This window comes from Alligator sinensis, unplaced genomic scaffold (assembly GCF_000455745.1).
Source record: "Alligator sinensis unplaced genomic scaffold, ASM45574v1 scaffold23_1, whole genome shotgun sequence".
NCBI lineage: Eukaryota > Metazoa > Chordata > Crocodylia > Alligatoridae > Alligator > Alligator sinensis.
This window is the reverse complement of record NW_005841890.1, coordinates 3,396,586-3,413,634: the sequence shown is the minus strand read 5'-3', so window position 1 is coordinate 3,413,634 and position 17,049 is coordinate 3,396,586. Positions and strand designations below refer to the sequence as shown.

At 41.5% G+C, this 17,049-nt stretch overlaps 1 protein-coding gene across 5 annotated transcripts in view; it reads left to right on the top strand.

The window, feature by feature from the left end:
* CTNNA2 (catenin alpha 2) overlaps positions 1 to 17,049 on the top strand; it is an 862,138-nt gene that overhangs the window by 230,295 nt on the left and 614,794 nt on the right. For all 5 annotated transcript variants that reach the window (XM_006018010.2, XM_025197143.1, XM_025197145.1 and 2 more), the window contains exon 4: positions 15,040 to 15,206. In XM_006018010.2, the coding sequence (XP_006018072.1) occupies positions 15,040 to 15,206 (167 nt within the window). The remainder of the gene's footprint in view (positions 1 to 15,039; positions 15,207 to 17,049) is intronic.

Below are 17,049 nucleotides of genomic sequence, written 5' to 3'. Positions count from 1 at the left end.
CTTTCCTGCCCATGCAGGGGGTTGGACTTGATGATCTGCTGAGGTCCCTTCTGACCCTAGCATCTATGAATAGTCAGATAAGTGTTTTTCTGAATGAATCATAGAAAATTAGGGTTGGAAGTGACCTCACAAGTTCATCTAGTCCAACCCCCTGCTCAAAGCAGGACCAGCCCCAACTAGACCATCCCAGCCAAGGCTTTGTGAAGCAGGGTCTTAAAAACCTTCACAGATAAATGGAGGTGATTATGAAATCACCTTTTTCAATGAAAAAAAGGATCACTGAAACGTTTTTAACAAATCCTGACTTCATTCTGAGAACGAAGGTCTGACCCTTCACTTTAGTAGCCATTCCTCAGATATGTATATTGTCAGCCACATTAATATGTTGCTACATATAGCTATAGGTAAGGATAGTCTCTTGTATACTTTTCAGAATTATAACCAAGACAACTGACTTTCCAGTTAACAACTTTTAATTAGTACATCATTGCTATTTTTAGTATGGTTTAATCAGGCTGCTAATTAATTTTAGATTACTTGGCATTAACACAGTTTCACTTCTTTTGTTTATATATGTTTTATGCTTGCTGCTTAGTTCAGAAATATATAAAACTGGAAAATTCTCCCCTAGACATGAGGGGCTGGGACAAAATACAAAATACCTGTGGTAAATGACTGAGTCAGCACACTGACTCACCCAGTAGTGGTCTATAGACATGCCATCTAGTCCTCACAGAACTGGTACCCAACAAGGAACATTATTGATTTTGAAAGCAAGGTTGACTTACTCATTGTATATTTCTTTTGATAGGCGCTTTGGGTTCCAGAATTTGGAGGGTTGGATAGAGACCAACTGGTCAGGCTGCATGTTGACCAGTTCCTCATAAATCTGTATTTTGCTCAGCTAGAAAGTCTCCTTACTGCTTTGTGAAAGTTTCATAAATTGCTGTTCTTTTACAACTAGAAAAACTCGAATTTGGGGGGACAGACCTTTAAGTCCATTCTTTGAATGTATCTACCTAAGCCTGAGTTTGAGTTAGTTGTGTATTTCTACCCAAACCCTTTCTGTAAATTATTCTTCATGCAGTGGACTTAGCAGCTAGGCAGTGTAATGTATAGGGTTTGGGCCATGGTTGTTGGTTATATAACAAAAGGAGAATAACATGAGACTGGAATCTGAATAATAGTGTATTCCTGAAACTGCTAACAACATACATATAGGTTTTGAAAATATCCATTATTTAATTTGTTGTAAATATGTATTATTCAAACATAGTTTAACTGGATGCATATGGGAGAATTCAGTGCCCAATTGACAAGATCCAAGAGTAAAAAATCATATTATGTTTTTAAATTTAAAATTAGCACATCAGATCTCTAATAAGAATAAATAAACTCTGTTAGTCACCAGTTTTCAATGTCACCAACGTAAAGAGCAGACATCTAGCTACTGATTAAATTGAATTTAGGTCATGACCATGGGTTCTTTTCTTATCTCTAACACTTGCTTGTTGTGTTGCCTGGGTCAAATTACCTACAAAATTTTTTTTATGAGTGACAAACATTTTGGTGTGCTGACCTGAGGCTCCTTGGACATGGTTTTCAAAGGTACTAGTCATCCCTTTCTCCTTTTACTTCAGTAGCATGTGGGCAGCATGGCTGAAAACAAGTGTGGCTCTAGTAGGGTATCCCGAGGAAGCATCTGTTTCTTTTTGTTTTAATCATTGGCTTTATCTCTCTTTTTAGTCTATAAAATGTGGATCACATTATTGTAAAGAATACCATGCTGTTTAATTAAAAATCCATGCAATGCTTAGGCCTGCCAGTGCTTGAGACACCCAATTTAAGATTTAGATCTCAACCTCCTCCCTCCCCCCATCAGCTACCATCTAATCTTGGAGACACCTTCAGTTGGTAGATGACTAAAGATCTACAGGTACGTAAAATTCTGCTTCTTGACATGCTCAGAAAGGTCTCCGGCATTAGACTGCTCAGTACTGTCACGGCAACTTCTTGCCTAATCCCTGATTGGATCTGAAACTAAACTTAGAAATCAATTTCCCTTTGTGCACTTAAATGACAGTTTTCCACCTACATACCTGGAGGTTTTTGGCCCTCTCTTTGTACTATGCATATGCACACTGAGCATGCACAGTAGGCTATGAGTAGCTGGGGGACAAAGTACCCTTCCATGTTCTAGCCCTCGTAGCCGGGCACTTGCCAAGAAGCAGGAAACATGAGGTATGTAGCAGGACCATGCCCTCAGGGTGGTCATGATGCTTTCTGGTGGCCACATGGCTCCTGCCTTCTCACTCCAGCTCCTTGGGGAACCCATCCTTCTCCTTACCTGCCCTGCTTATTGATATGATTATGATGTTAAGGAAAGCTGCCCCAGGATGCCAGAATGAGCCCTTAAACTCTGGCCGGCTGGTACCCTTGTACCCAGCTGGCCTCAGTCTCACTCCTTGGGCTCTAGGTTGTGGCTCTCTGGCTCTATCAGTGCCTCAGGGCACCAGTTGTCTTAGGGGCAATATTTGTCACAGGTGTCTCTCCAGATTGTCTCATGCTGGCTTGTATGGGCCTTGACCCACTGGTTACTCTAGCTGAGACTCCTAAGCCTGGGTCCACATGCAGTGGCGTGGCTTCTCAGTCCCAGCCTCATCCTGCACTCATGAGCTCTGGGCTCCTGGTTCCTGTCTCATTAGCTCTGGACCAGCCCTCAGAGCCTCTCACCCCAGGCCAGGCTGCCCTCACTGTCTCAACCCTTGGCCCTCTGGGTCTCTGACCTCAGGCTGGGCTGCCTGATGTTGAGTGTCCTACCAGGCACTCCTCTGTGGTCTCCACACCTCTAGCCTGGATCTTTTCTCCCTATGGAAAAGAAACCTACTTTCCCACTGCACTCTTGAGAAGGATTTAGATAATGCCTGATCTGTGGCACAGCTGTTAGAGCATAATGCTATGAAGTCAAAGAGATGTTGGCCATTGTTGTGTATATAATCGCGGATGTGCCCAGCCAGTGACCATGACCCTGTGCTCTGATGATGCTCAGTGTGCATGTGCCTGCTTATGCATTCCCAATGCAGAAGTAATAGAGTGATAAGTGCATGTGTCCAAAACATTAGTAATGCAGCTAGAAAGCTGTTATTTGGACAAACAAAAGGAAACAAAATTCTGCCCCAAGTGATCCTCTGCCCGTCTTTTCTAAGGAGGTCAACCTGGTAGACATGCACAGAGAACGCGTACCAGATTTGGAGCCATAGTAAATAAATAAATAAATAAATAACCTAGGGTGTTGGCTATCATTTACCTTCAAAATACAGTTCAGGAGGAAGTGGCTTTACTTTTATTAATAGCTAAATAGGTTGAGGTAGGATGTAGAAAACTTGGGTTTAATTCCCTCATCCATCTGGGCAGTTTCGAACCTACATTTTCCATCTTTCAGAAGTGACTATAGGCTCTACCCCCACTGTAGGCCTCGAAGGGACTCGGAGAAGCCCAGGCCTCCAGGCCTGCATTTTAACCTCTGTGCTTAGCACAAGCTGCTAACTTAGAATAAGTAATAAGGCTTGGCGTATGTTGTATATGAAACCTGCTCCCGTTGAAAAGAAGTAGTTTAGAAAACCCGTGTTCGGTAAAGAAGATGTTTGGAAAGACCCTGTCTGGTGCCCACAAAGAAAGCAAGAAGTTGGCTACTAAATTGAGCAAATTTAGCTTGGGCAAAGAGGAACGATTAGTTGCAAAACCTACTCCTACCTAAACATGGAAAATTACTTAAGAATGGAAAATCCCAGCTAAGACCAACCAAACAAGTCCATACATGGAAAGCAAAAGCAAGTTTATTAATACCCATTAGAAGGATGGCTTAAGCTAATTATATACTGAGGAATGCTGTACAGTATTCACTGGTCAGACCGCAGTTGGAGTACTGCGTGCAATTCTGGGCACCACACTTCAAGAGGGATGCGGATAACCTGGAGAGGGTCCAGAGAAGAGCCACTTGTATGGTTAAGGGCCTGCAGACCAAGCCCTACGAGGAGAGACTAGAGAACCTGGACCTTTTCAGCCTCCGCAAGAGAAGGTTGAGAGGCGACCTTGTGGCTGCCTATAAGTTCATCACAGGGGCACAGAAGGGAATTGATGAGGTTTTATTCACCAAGGCGCTCCCGGGGGTTACAAGAAATAACGGCCACAAGCTAGGAGAGAGCAGATTTAGACTAGACATTAGGAAGAACTTCTTCACAGTTTGAGTGGCCAAGGTCTGGAACGGGCTCCCAAGGGAGGCGGTGCTCTCCCCTACCCTGGGGGGCTTCAAGAGGAGGTTGGATATGCATCTAGCTGGGGTCATCTGGACCCAGCCCTCTTTCCTGCCTATGCAGGGGGTCGGACTCGATGATCTATTGAGGTCCCTTCCGACCCTAACATCTATGAATCTATGAGTATAACCTCATAAATACGGTGTGCTTGGGACCAAGCACCTGTTGGAAACTTGAAAATGCTAGATTTTTTAAACTGGCACAGTAGCTGGCCATGGAGCGGCAAAAGAGGGGTGAGGGTAGCGGCGGCTGGTCCCAGAGCAGTGGCCGCATGCAAAGTGGCGGCAGCAGCTGCCATGTGCAAGCTTCCCCTTCTGTTTCTGGGAGGGTGGGGGAGAGCGGTGGCCGGTCCTAGATCAGCAGGGGGAAATACCGGATGTTTGATAATTCCGGATTTTTGATAGTTCTGGATTTATGAGGTTATACTGTAGCAATAAGATTATATAAGAAAGAAGAAAAGAACCCCATCTTGGAACACAATCCTGAAAGATGCGGTCATCGATCCAAGACTCTACCCTGTGCAAAACTCAGATGTTTGGGGAGATCTGGCCAAGACTGCTGGCCTGATGACCCACTGACGTTGCGTTCGTAATACCTTGGGCAATGAGCATGCTGTATTGTTTTGACTAACTGCAGTGATACAGTTATAACTGTTGAGGTTGTTTTGCTTTTGATTTAGAATTGGAACTGCGAGGGTTTAGTAAGCTTGCATATGATTAAGAGCAACCATGTCTTAGTCTCCATACCTGGTACAAGACCCATAATAGCATCATTGGATGTAACACCAACCATCCTGTTGAGAGAGAGAGAAAGGTGGGGGGAGAGGTTCTCTATAGAAGTGGTTAGGCCACTTGCCCAGCACCAGGGGAGAGGGAGGGGGAGGTTCTGTGTACAAGAGTTTAGGGCATTTAACACTTGCATTCCAGTTTCTACATCGGGGACTGCTGGTTTGTTTTCTGGTAATTGGTACTGTAAAATGTACAATGTTTCCTATATGCTAAATTAAGTGGCTACTGATTTTAATGAATCCAGGCTGGAAGATTCACGCATTGCACAGGGAATCAAGGTCCCCAGCTCAGGGCTGTGAGTTCTCCCACAGAGGCCAAGGACCAAAAGTTAGGCAGTGTGACACTGAATACTAAAGGCACTTATTGTGTAGATCTTGGCCTGTGCCAATTAGAGAGAGTTGTGTTGTCTTTAGGAATTTTTATTTATTCCTCAAGAGCTTTTTTGTGGATACCTAACCAATTCGGTATTGGAAAATAAATACTAATCCCACCCCAAACCACTGGAATCTTTTTTGCATATGCTTAGACAATAGATTCTCTAGTTAGCACCCAAGGTACATTGCACACAAATTACACTAACAGTAATTAGGCCTAATAGTGGCATGATAAGGGAAGGAAACCCTAGTGGGAATTGTTCAGAGTGAATGCCAGAGTCTTTCCTATGCTGTTTGCATTGGTTTTGAGGAAGTTACATCATTTGGGATTTCTTTGAATGTAGTTTTAATGATCATTAAAGAAATGGAAATAAGGTTTGACTGCACAATTAGAAACCCCTCTCCCATGAGCCTCTCCACTGGGGACAAAGTAAGAACAAATTGAAAATCTTTTTTGCAGTAGTGAACAGTGTGTTAATATAAAGTCTGACTGCAAATAGCATTAATTTCTGGAGTGATTAAGGGATACAAAAACAAAACAAATTATGTGGCTGCAAACTAACTCTAAGCAAGTTATATGAAACGGTAACTGGATTGTGGCACTTCATTGCACCTCTTAGGTCAAGTAATGGTCTACACTACAACCAAAACGCAGTCATGGTATCTTGTTGCATCACTGGGACCGTTACAGCTTGAGTCAGAGTAATGATTAGCTCAATGTTGTATAGTTGGGCTAAATAATTGTACAACACTTTGAGGTCCTTAAAATTCTCAAGGACTGTTGTTAGTAGTATGGGTCACTGATCCTTCCTCTCAACTTTTTTTTTTTTTTTAATCCGTTGTTTTTTTTTACACTGCCCTCCCTCTTGTTCCCATTTCTTGGCTTGAGAAGGAAGGTCCTAATCCAGTCATGTCTCAGCTGACCTTTTTGAGACTGTGATGTTATGACCATATTTACGTGAGAGAGCTTAAACTGATAATAAAGAACTGTTTTTGTTATTGCCCATAATATCTCATCAGTTCATAATGCATTTTCAGATTACCACTTTATGCCCAAGTTACTATTGCAAAAGACTTGTAACTATGTATTTTCTCAGTGATCATACAAAATTAGGTTCCTTGAAATCAATGGGCTTTCCTGTGTGAGTGTAAAGTTACTCGCATTTATAAGAGTTTGCAGTCATCTTCTTCAGTAATTCCTCGCAGTCGAAGATGATTATCTTCCACGATTGTCATATACACGAGTCTAAAGATGGCTGACAAGGCCAGTCTGGGATCCACAGACTGTTGCAACTTGGACACATGTTTTCTTTCAGAGTGGGTGACTTCACATTCCTGATTCAGTCCATGAAACTCTGTTTCTGCTTCTCCTGCTTTTCCATCTCCTGTTGTCATCATGCAGTTTCAGAATACTGAGATCCTTGCAGCAGACTCTTCCTTCATTTGGGGTGGTCTTGGGCAATAGTCTCCCATGAGTTGATGTTGCATTTTTTCCAAATCAGTCTTGAGGACTTCCTCCAAGAACTTTCTTTGCCCTCCTCCTGTGTGTACACATTTTTTCCAAATCAGTCTTGAGGACTTCCTTCAAGAACTTTCTTTGCCCTCCTCCTGTGTCTACGCCTTGACGGAGCTGGAAGAATAGAACTTGCTTCAGGACTCTGAAATCAGACATCTGGATGACATGGCCAGCCCAGCAAAGTTGATGTCAGATGGTCATCGCCTTTATTTGTGGTGTTTACTTGTGAGAGGATGCTAATGTTGGATGTAACACCAACCATCTATGCGTGCCTGTCTGTATTCAAAGGATCTTTTGCAGGCAGCATTGATGGTGCTTCTCCAGTGACTTGAAGTGTCTCCTGTACATTTTCCACATCTCAGAGCTGGGGATCACAGCTGCTTGAAAACCATGAGCTTGGTTTCGGATCTGATGTTGCAGTCTTTGAACACCATATTCCTCAGGTGCCTGAAGGCTGCTCTTGCACATTTGACGCAATGTTGGATTTCTGCATCAGTATCAGCCTTACATGAGAGATGGCTTCTGAGTTACAGGAAATACTTGGTGTTCTCCAGAGTCTCACCATGAATCTGAATGACCAGAGCTGGGGACTGCTTATTATGCTGCTCATTGGCTTGTTGGAGGACCTTAGCCTTCTGAATGTCAGTCCCATTTTCTTGTATGCTTCAGTAAAGCCGCTGATGATTGCCTGAAGATCTGCTTCTGAGTGAGCACAGACTATAATATCACCGTACTGGAGCTCAGTGAGCTTTCCTGTGTGAGTGTAAAATTGCTTACATTTATAAGTTTTACAGTAATTAACTTGACAAAGGAATTGAATGCCTCCCCATTTGTGGATATTCAGAATCACATACTGTTTTCTTCCTCACTGTAGGAGTATCCTCCATTTCTTTAGGAGGAGGCAATATATTAAACTAGTATTAATAAAAAAAAGGTGTTGTTAGATCTTGATTCAGTAGTCTTTAGGAGGAGGCAATATATTAAACTAGTAATAATAAAAAAAAGGTGTTGTTGGATCTTGATTCAGTAATCTTCTACATTTGCAATTAAAAATGTAATTATTTCCATTCTGCAAATGATAATGGATGATCAGTTTCATAAAAGAATTGACTTGCACAGCTTTAAAAAAAAACAAAACTCAGGTTCGTATCTGCTTGAAATTTGTGGCCTATCATCTTTGATTTTGTTCTGGTAAAAATAAATTAAACATTCTAAAAACAGCTATCTTACATTGATATCCTTCTTGACGCCTGAAAAATGTAATTTCAAATTTGTTTTTTGATTCATGAAATAGACAAGCTTAAAGCTTAAGAATTGAAAAATAAATTTCTAACTTCATACTGGAACTGAATATAAAAATAAAATGGGTGTTGCATATTATTGTAAAGAATACCATGCTGTTTAATTAAAAATCCATGCAATGCTTTGGCCTGCCAGTGTGCTTGAGGCACCCAATTGAAGCATTAGATTGCAACCTCCTCCCTCCCCTCAAAATGTCTTTTTCTTTGTTTTTTTTTAAACCTACTTGGTTATATTTGGGATAATTTATCTCCATCAAATCTTATTTTCCTCTGTGCTGTTTTAATGGGAATTGTTGTAGAGCATACTATTAAATTTTCAGAAGTGAATTTATGGATGGATTGTATGGATTCTGCTTTTCATAAGCATCAACACAATTGATCAGGGTTTTAGCTGTTTGCAGGGAATTCTATGATTGATCTTTTTTCCCCCCAAAGCCAACATTAGCCCTCAATATGTATTATAATATGCAATCTTTGTGTTCTTGGCAATGACATTTGAGGTCAGCATTTCAAATAGATTTTGGAATGATTGGGTTTCTTCTGTGGCAAAAACTGATTAAAATGTTTAAAGCTTGTTAACTTCTATGAGCATTTAAAGCTTAATTCCAACATCAGGTACAGGTTTCTGTTTCTTTGTCTTTAAAACTATATTATTGTGCAAGTGACCCTTTAAGACATAACCGTAGAATATTATACTATAGATTATTTATTATTTGTTTAATCATGCACATAGCAAAGTATACCATTTAAAACTGATTTGGCAGAACTCTATGATGAAAGGGGGGGTGTGGTTTTTTTTTTCCCCCCCATGCTGAGTCCAGCTCATTCCCCACAGGCGAGCGTGGGGTCAGGGATGCACGCTATGCTGAAGTCCACTGTCACTTTGTCACTTTTGGGTAGTTTAATTTGTCATGGTAATACTATATTACTAGTTCTCTCTTGGTTTCTGTTTATGCAAGAAGGCATATCCCACTGTTGGTTTGCCCTTCTCTTCTAAAGATTTCAAGTATCTTAATTCTTTTTTTTTCCAAGTCTTTTTAAAAGCAAGCTTTTTTAAATCTGTCTCTGGCCAGTGGTAGCACCAATCTTCCCGGCTCTCGGTGTGGGTGGCACCCAGCACCAGTTCCAGCCAGCAGCGGCAGACTTCTCTCATCCGGCACACAGATCCAGGGGCCTGCACCTGCAGGTGGAAGCTGGCACAGCCCCGCAGCCCTCCTGGGGGTGTAGGCCTCCAGATCTGCCTGCTGAGTGACAGGAGGCTGCCGCTGCTGACAAGTATCATGAGTTTTGCTTTGAACAGTTTGAGGTGCAGTTTCCCAGAAACCTCAGCACCTATTTCCTTCATGTCCTCAGAAGGGGCTACCATCCCTGCAATTTTTATCTGAATCAGGCAAGAAATGACAAAGTTTTAGGCATTTTCATGATTCCCCATGATAGCCTATGTCGCAGAATGTTGCAACACGTTGAAACAGCAAAACAGGTTTGACGAAATGAAACGGAACAGTGCTTCAAAATGAAATGATGAAATGAAACACTGTCCCTTTGAAATGGCAAAACAGAATTTGAGGGGAAATGGTGCTGTTTTGCACAGCCCTATTAATCAGTTTATTTTACAATGAGTTCCTGTCATTTTTCCCTGCCTTGATACTTTATGTTGATCTAAAGCAGACTATGTATATGTATGAAACAGAGTCTATGAGTTGCGTCTTTTCTGTAAAATGTTGTGCCCAATTATGAAGCTATTCAGATGTCTCTTGTTAGTAATAAGAATAATGAGTGTCTTGCCTCTTTATTTCAGCTGGAGTCCTCCGTACATGTTCCGTTCTTCTGTCCTTGTCATTCCTACTTTTCTACCTAAGCTGGGCGATTTGTCATTCTGTCATTGTTGTCATCTTCCCTTCTTATCTCCATATCAACTTCTTCTATGGCCTTAACTCCTGTATTCCAAGTCCCATCTTAAAACTTTATTTCTCACAGTACGTACAGATAATACAATAGTACTTGTACTTAAAGATATACTCTTCAGTAGTCTGTCAGTTGTTTAAAATACTTCTGGCACTTAAACATCCTTTATTTTTATTATTAAGTATTCTTCAGGCACTAAACCAAGCAAATGCCCTTACAAGCTTAAAATTAGTTTCTTGAAACATAGACTTATAGAAAATTATGGTTGGAAGGGTAGAGCTCATTGTTAAAGCTTAACAAATAATAACAATGTAGTCTGCTTCCTGCAGGCTGAATGTTTTGAGTGTCTGAAAATGTCCACTGGGAGCAGCAACTATAATGAAATCAAAGGAGGTTTGGATGGGTTGGAAAGACTAGATGATAGGAACATGGCAGGAATGGTTATGAAAGGATTTGAATGGCTCAAAATCTATAAATACTAGTACTACAAGAAGAGAAGCAGACCTGGATACCTGCACATAAAGAATTAAGCAGAGAGATCAGGAAAAATAGAAGATCATGTACTTGAGAGGGATAATTGGAATAGGAACTGGTAAAGAAGTTAGGTATCTATGGGAGGTTTATGGAGCAGAGAGTGGACTTCAGGTTCTTTAAAGAAGTGGTGGCTTCTACAGTGATTGATTACAGTTTGTAGTTGACAGCTTTAGGTATATGGGCATATCTTCTCAAAAGATGGTGTCAAACCATTGCTGAAAAAGTGGAAGCCATCAACAGGATGCCCCCTTCAACAGACAAATAAAGCCTTCAGAGATTCCTTGGAAGCATTCAGTACTTGGCGCAGTACATTCTGCATGAGTCCAGCCTGACGGCCTCACTGAGAGCACTTCTCAGGAATGATGTTATTTGTCAATGGGGACCTGAGCATCAGGAAGCCCTGTATAAGCCCTGTGCTCAGGTACTTTAACCCAGCAGACCAGCTGGAAATCCAAGCTGACATGTCCAAAGATGGCCTAGCAGCATGGCTGTTTCAGCAGACGCAGCCAATTGCATGTGCTTCGAGGGCTCTAACACAATCTGAGAGAATTTATGCACAGATTGAAAAAGAACTTCTGGCAATTGTCTTTGCCATGATGAAGTTCCACCAATATGTGTATGGCACCCAGGTAAGGGTCCAGTTGGACCACAAACCCCTGGAAGTGATTTTTGTGAAGCCCATAGGAAAGGCTCAAGCACGGCTACAGAGGATGCTGTTGCAGCTCCAAAAATATGACATCCAGATTCTCAATATCAAAGGCAAAGACATGTTAGTGGCTAACACACTTTCTAGAGCCACAACATTCATTCCTCCCCCTGAACCTGATCTTTTCCACTCAGAAAAGGTAGCTCACGGTCTGACTGAAACAGAACTGCTCGGTGGCCAGTTACTCTAGCAGTTACAGGAGCACACGAAGGCTGACAGGGAACTAAAAGCCCTTTGAGCTCAGCATCTTAATGGATGGCTGAGCAGGCCAAAACAAATTAGACCAGAACGTAAAGCCTTACTGGCCTCTGAGAGACCAAATCCAGATTCAGGATGAATTTTTTATGATGGGGCCAAAAATAATCATTCCACAACGTAAAGCCTTACTGGCCTCTGAGAGACCACATCCAGATTCAGGATGAATTTTTTATGATCGGGCCAAAAATAATCATTCCATGCAGTGCGAGGACCGACATGTTGACATTGCTTCGCTCACCCGATCAAGAAATATAAGGGTCGAAAGTGTGAGCTTGAGAGATTATGTATCGGCCTCAAATGAATGCCCACATCAAGCAATGGATTGCAAATTGCACACCTTGTCAAGAGCTCCAATCCAGTACTCAGAAAGAGCCCATGATCTTTCTTGAGATCCCAGACCTGCCTTGGCTAAAGCTGGCAGTGGGCATTTTTGACCTACGGGGACAGTCTTATTTGATAATAGTCAACTTTTACTCCAAGTACCCTGAAGTTTTGCACCTGCCCAACAAGACAGCCGGCATGGTAATAACCAAAATGAAGTCTGTATTTGCTCACCATGGTATACCTAAAGAAATTGTGTGTGAACACTTGCCATTTGCAAGTCACATGATGAAACACTTTTCAACTGACTGGGGCATAACCGTCACCCATTCTAGTCTGGGTTCTCCACAATCCAATGGTCAGGCTGAACGCAAGGTTCAGACCATCAAATCAATATTTAAGAAGACTTTGCAGGATGGTTCAGATCTATATCTGGCTTTACTCAATCTTAAAACTGGTAATGGGTGTGTTCCTGAGTATGCTCCAGTGCAGCTTCCAATGTGGAGACTTTTGTGCAGTACCCTCACTGCTACAATGGCAGTGCAAACTCCTAGACTAACGTTGAATGCCTCCCACACATTGTGGAACCTTCAAAGGTGCCAAAAGATGCACTATGAGCGCACGGCTGCATTCTTGCCACCTCTACGAGAGGGGGAGAAAGTAATTTTGCAAACAAGTACAGGTGGATACCAGTGTCCATTATGGCAAAACCAGATGAATGTGTTCCTACGTGGTAAAACCCCCCAGCGGTAATGTCTACAGGAGAAACTGAAGACACTTAAGGAAAGATTACTCATCAATACCAGCAGAACAAGTTGATGCGCCTCAAGAGACAGCAGCAGAACAAGCATCAGAAGTAAAACCAGACCACCAAGAGCAAGAATGTTGTTACATTTCAGAGAATCCACCAGTATGCACAGAGACACCCGATGGCAGTATGTAGACTAAGAGTGGACGTGTGGTGAAGTTCCCTGTGAAGTACAAGGACTATGTAATGGGATAGCAATAAAGACTAGACCCCATCAGTGAGCCAAGTGCTAGCAATCTCTGGCTCCATGATCCCGAAATGTTCCGAGTTAAAGTAGCAACTGATGAACATTCAACTTCTTAAGAGGGAGCTCCCAGAGTAAAGAAAGGGGATGTGGTATATGGAATGTACCTTTAAGGTGCCTTTGGTGGAACATTCCAGTCTTTCCCCCTGATGCCCTGTGGGCATGGTTTGTTGGTGGTGAGTTGTTGTTGTTCTCCCCAGGACTTGTTTCAGGATAGTATCATGCTCCTTGTGCAGACTTTGGAGCCTCTCCCTTGGATTTGCACATCTTTGTAAAGTGGTTCACTCCAGAGCATTTGTAACAAGTTTTTCCAAAAGCTGGGCAGGATCTAGGCGTGTGCGCTCTTCCACACCATTTGCAAACTTTGCCCTTTGCACCTTGGTGGCCCTCCTGTAGAGCAAATTTCATTGGTGGTTTGCTTTGCTTTTGCAAAGTACACTGGCACTTTGCTTTTGCTCAGCTGTATGTAAGCTTGCTTCTGCAGACGTAACAGGAACCTGAGCACTTGTGAGAGCCTTTGCTCTGCAGATGTGCACAGCCTGTGCTAGGGTGAGGGAGGGGTTTTCCAGAAGCCTTTCCTTGAGTTTGCAGTCAGTTATGCCGAAGACAATTTTGTCTCTCAACAAACATCCTCAGCAGATCCAAATTTACAACACTGTGATCTACTTCTGAGCTCTGTAACAAAATCATCTATTCCTGCAGCCTCATTGTATCCAAGTTGCCACAACTGACACCTTTCGAAGACAGGGTTTTTTTCTGAGTTCCCAGTACTTCTTGAACGCAGCAAGCACCTCTGTAAGGGTTTTGTTATTAGGGTCTGCAAACGCCCCTTGCACGTTGTTGTAGATTTCTAGGGCTTTATCTCCAATGCAATGAAGCATGACTGCAATTTATAATGCTCTGCCTCTTCCTCGGTCTTTGTGACTGCAAAGTATAATCGTAGCTTCTGTTCCCATCTTCTCCAGTTCTCCCCAAGGTTTCCAGTGAACAACAATGCTGGTGGAGGTTTGAAACGCTCCATTTTTTTTTTTTTTTCTTTTGCGTGAAAGCTGTAACCCCCTTAATCAGGCTGCTGGTGACTCCACGGAGAGGCAAGTCACTTTGGACACGATATAGTGTTTGCCCTTGGCCACTGGGTTCCTGGGATGGGGCACTCACTCGGACCTCTGTGCCTTTGGGGTTCTGTCCTCGAGTCACCGTTCAGCAGAGACAGGGGGAGGGTTAAACAGCTTTATCTTTATTAGGAACAGGATTCAGCAACACACACACTCACAGCTTGCAGAGAGAACAAACACAACCCACCACCCACAAAGCGCACCCACGGGGCATCGGGGAGAAAGATGGCACCGTTCCACTGCAGGCCCCTTAAAGGTCCACTCCATATACCACAAGGTCCCCTTTATAGGGAAGGAAGCTACAATGGTAGTAGATTAGAACGTTTATTTATGGGAAGGGTTTATGAATATTTGTTTTGAGTAGACTTTAATGAGTTGCCTGACCTGCTATCTGTATCCAAGTGGGTGTTATTTATATTTTTATGTTTCCAATAGCTACTTTTTTAACTTGGAACTGAATATCCCTGCAGATGGCTATTCAGCAGCCTCTCTTGGTAGCTTGTTTTTGCTGTCTAATTTTTCTTACAGGTGTCTTGAATAGGCACAAAAGAGATGTCTCCAAAAAAGGAAAACACAGGAGGGAATGCATTATGTGTCGGGGAAGTTACTGCATAGCCCGATGAACGTGCATGATACCTTATGGAGATCATTGTGTTTGACCTTCTCATCCCAGGCAATTTTGAATTTGGCAAACACGTTTTGTGAAAACCTCTTCAGGAAATAAAGAAAGAAACAAACAAAACCTGAAATTCTTCCTAACAGCGGCTAATTGGTTCATCAAAGTATTTACATTGTCCAGGGAGGTGGGATATTCAAAAGCTTTTTGTGTAATTGCATTTCTTTACTTGCGTTATAGGTGAAACTATGAGAATTGCCTCTTCAGAATTTGCTGACGATCCCTGCTCTTCTGTGAAACGAGGCACCATGGTGCGGGCTGCCCGAGCCTTGCTTTCTGCTGTCACCCGCCTGCTCATCTTGGCTGATATGGCTGATGTCATGAGGCTTTTATCCCATCTGAAAATTGTATGAATGTTTGCACTTCTTCAGTGTTTTGAAAGTCAAAGCTACGAACAGGGGGAACAAAATTGAGTGTCATATGTCCTCTGCCTTCACGTTAGATATAGCCGCTTGTGAAACTTTAAGCTACATGCTGTAATTGCATTTTTAGTTTAATAGCTTTGGTTTCCAAGTGTCAATCAATTAAAGTTTTGCAGACTCTTAAATGCAGCACTGCTAAGTTTTCTAGTGACTGAACTAATAATGTTATTAGGTATCGTGCTGGTCTAAAAGCCACATTTATTTAACTCACTATGAAATGTATTCAGATGGTTTAGTAAGACACCATGGTTGTAGACTATTGCTATCTTGTGGCAGAGCTTAAGTACTGCAGTTTTATTTTTACCTTTTCTATTCTGTCCGAGTACACGACAGCTGAATCTCTCACAAGGTTAGAACTCTGAGGCTAGAAACCATGCAAATGCATAATGAGTTATCAACGGTGAAAAATATAGGAGGGAATTTTATATTAGCAAATCATTGACTGGAATTTTTTTGCTGGGCTTTTGCTGCTGCCTGTTCACCATCCCATACAGGCATATGAGAAAACACTTTGTTTTCTCTTTCTTACTCTGTGATGCAGAACAACATCCATTGAATATGAAAAACCTGCAAAACATTAAAAATGTTAAATTTTTTATTAAATTACTAAAAGAATGTTTTAAAAAACTTTTTTTTTTTTTGAAAACTGTAGCTATTATCTTGTTAAAGGTATGCCAGAATTATTGGCATTGCAGTGAGATTGTTCAGACAAGCTTAAACATTGTGAAAGTAGACTTGATAATGAAAGATGGCAGGTGCTTTGCTCTATAGATACCAGTGAGAACTTCTGTAATGAATGCGGATCCCAGTAAAATGTGAGCACGTCGCTCCGTGCGTAGTGTAAGCAATGCGCCTCTCGAACACGCTTGCAAGGTTTTGTTTTGAGTTTTTGGGTTGTTTTTTTTCCAATTTAGCAGTCAGTCCAGTTCTAATTCAAATCATTTTTTGTCAGTGGAGATTTTTAAAACTATAATGTTTTTAATAATGGATCTAAACGCAATAGATGTAAATGAACATTATAGTAAATATTCTTACTTAGACTGCTTCACAGGTGCAGAAGAGAAAATGTCATATCTGATCAGATTCCTTCTCTGGATAAGTCCCGTTTTTGAATGCACAATTTAGAGGAGCATTGTCTAAATGCTCTGTTGTAAGTGTTTAGTAATTTCTTATATCATTTTTGGCATGGTGTGTTCTCCAGGCCTGCCTGTAATAATTTAGTCTGTAGCCTTTGTAATTCATTGAATAATTTTATTTTTAAACAGCTGCTCCCCCGTTTTATTTATTACTATTTTTGCCTACAAGGATTTTTTGTCAAAATTCTGTTCAGACACTTAAAAGTGTAACTACTTTTAAATGCAATTGATTCTTATAGATTTGAAAGAACACCTGTGACTTCCACTCTCCATTCAACAGTGGTATAGTGTAAATATTCAAACCATTTCATTTAATATTATTTCTTCTAATTTTTTTCTAAAACAATGTAGTTTTAGACCAAGAAAACATTAAATGTCTGAAACTAAAATAGAAAAAAAAGTGTTAAAAATACCGAAGATTAACAGCAGTAATTGTCACATACAGAACAGTATTTGCATTAAATGACAGAATCATGTGCAAAGACCAATTTACCATATATAATGATTTAAACTTAAGGAATTCTGAGAAAAAAATAATGAGCTCAAATCTCTCTGCATTGTCAAAGTTCAGAGAGGTGATTTATGCAACAGGGGTTCTAAAATGTTCTGTAATCAGGTTCATATAAAGCATG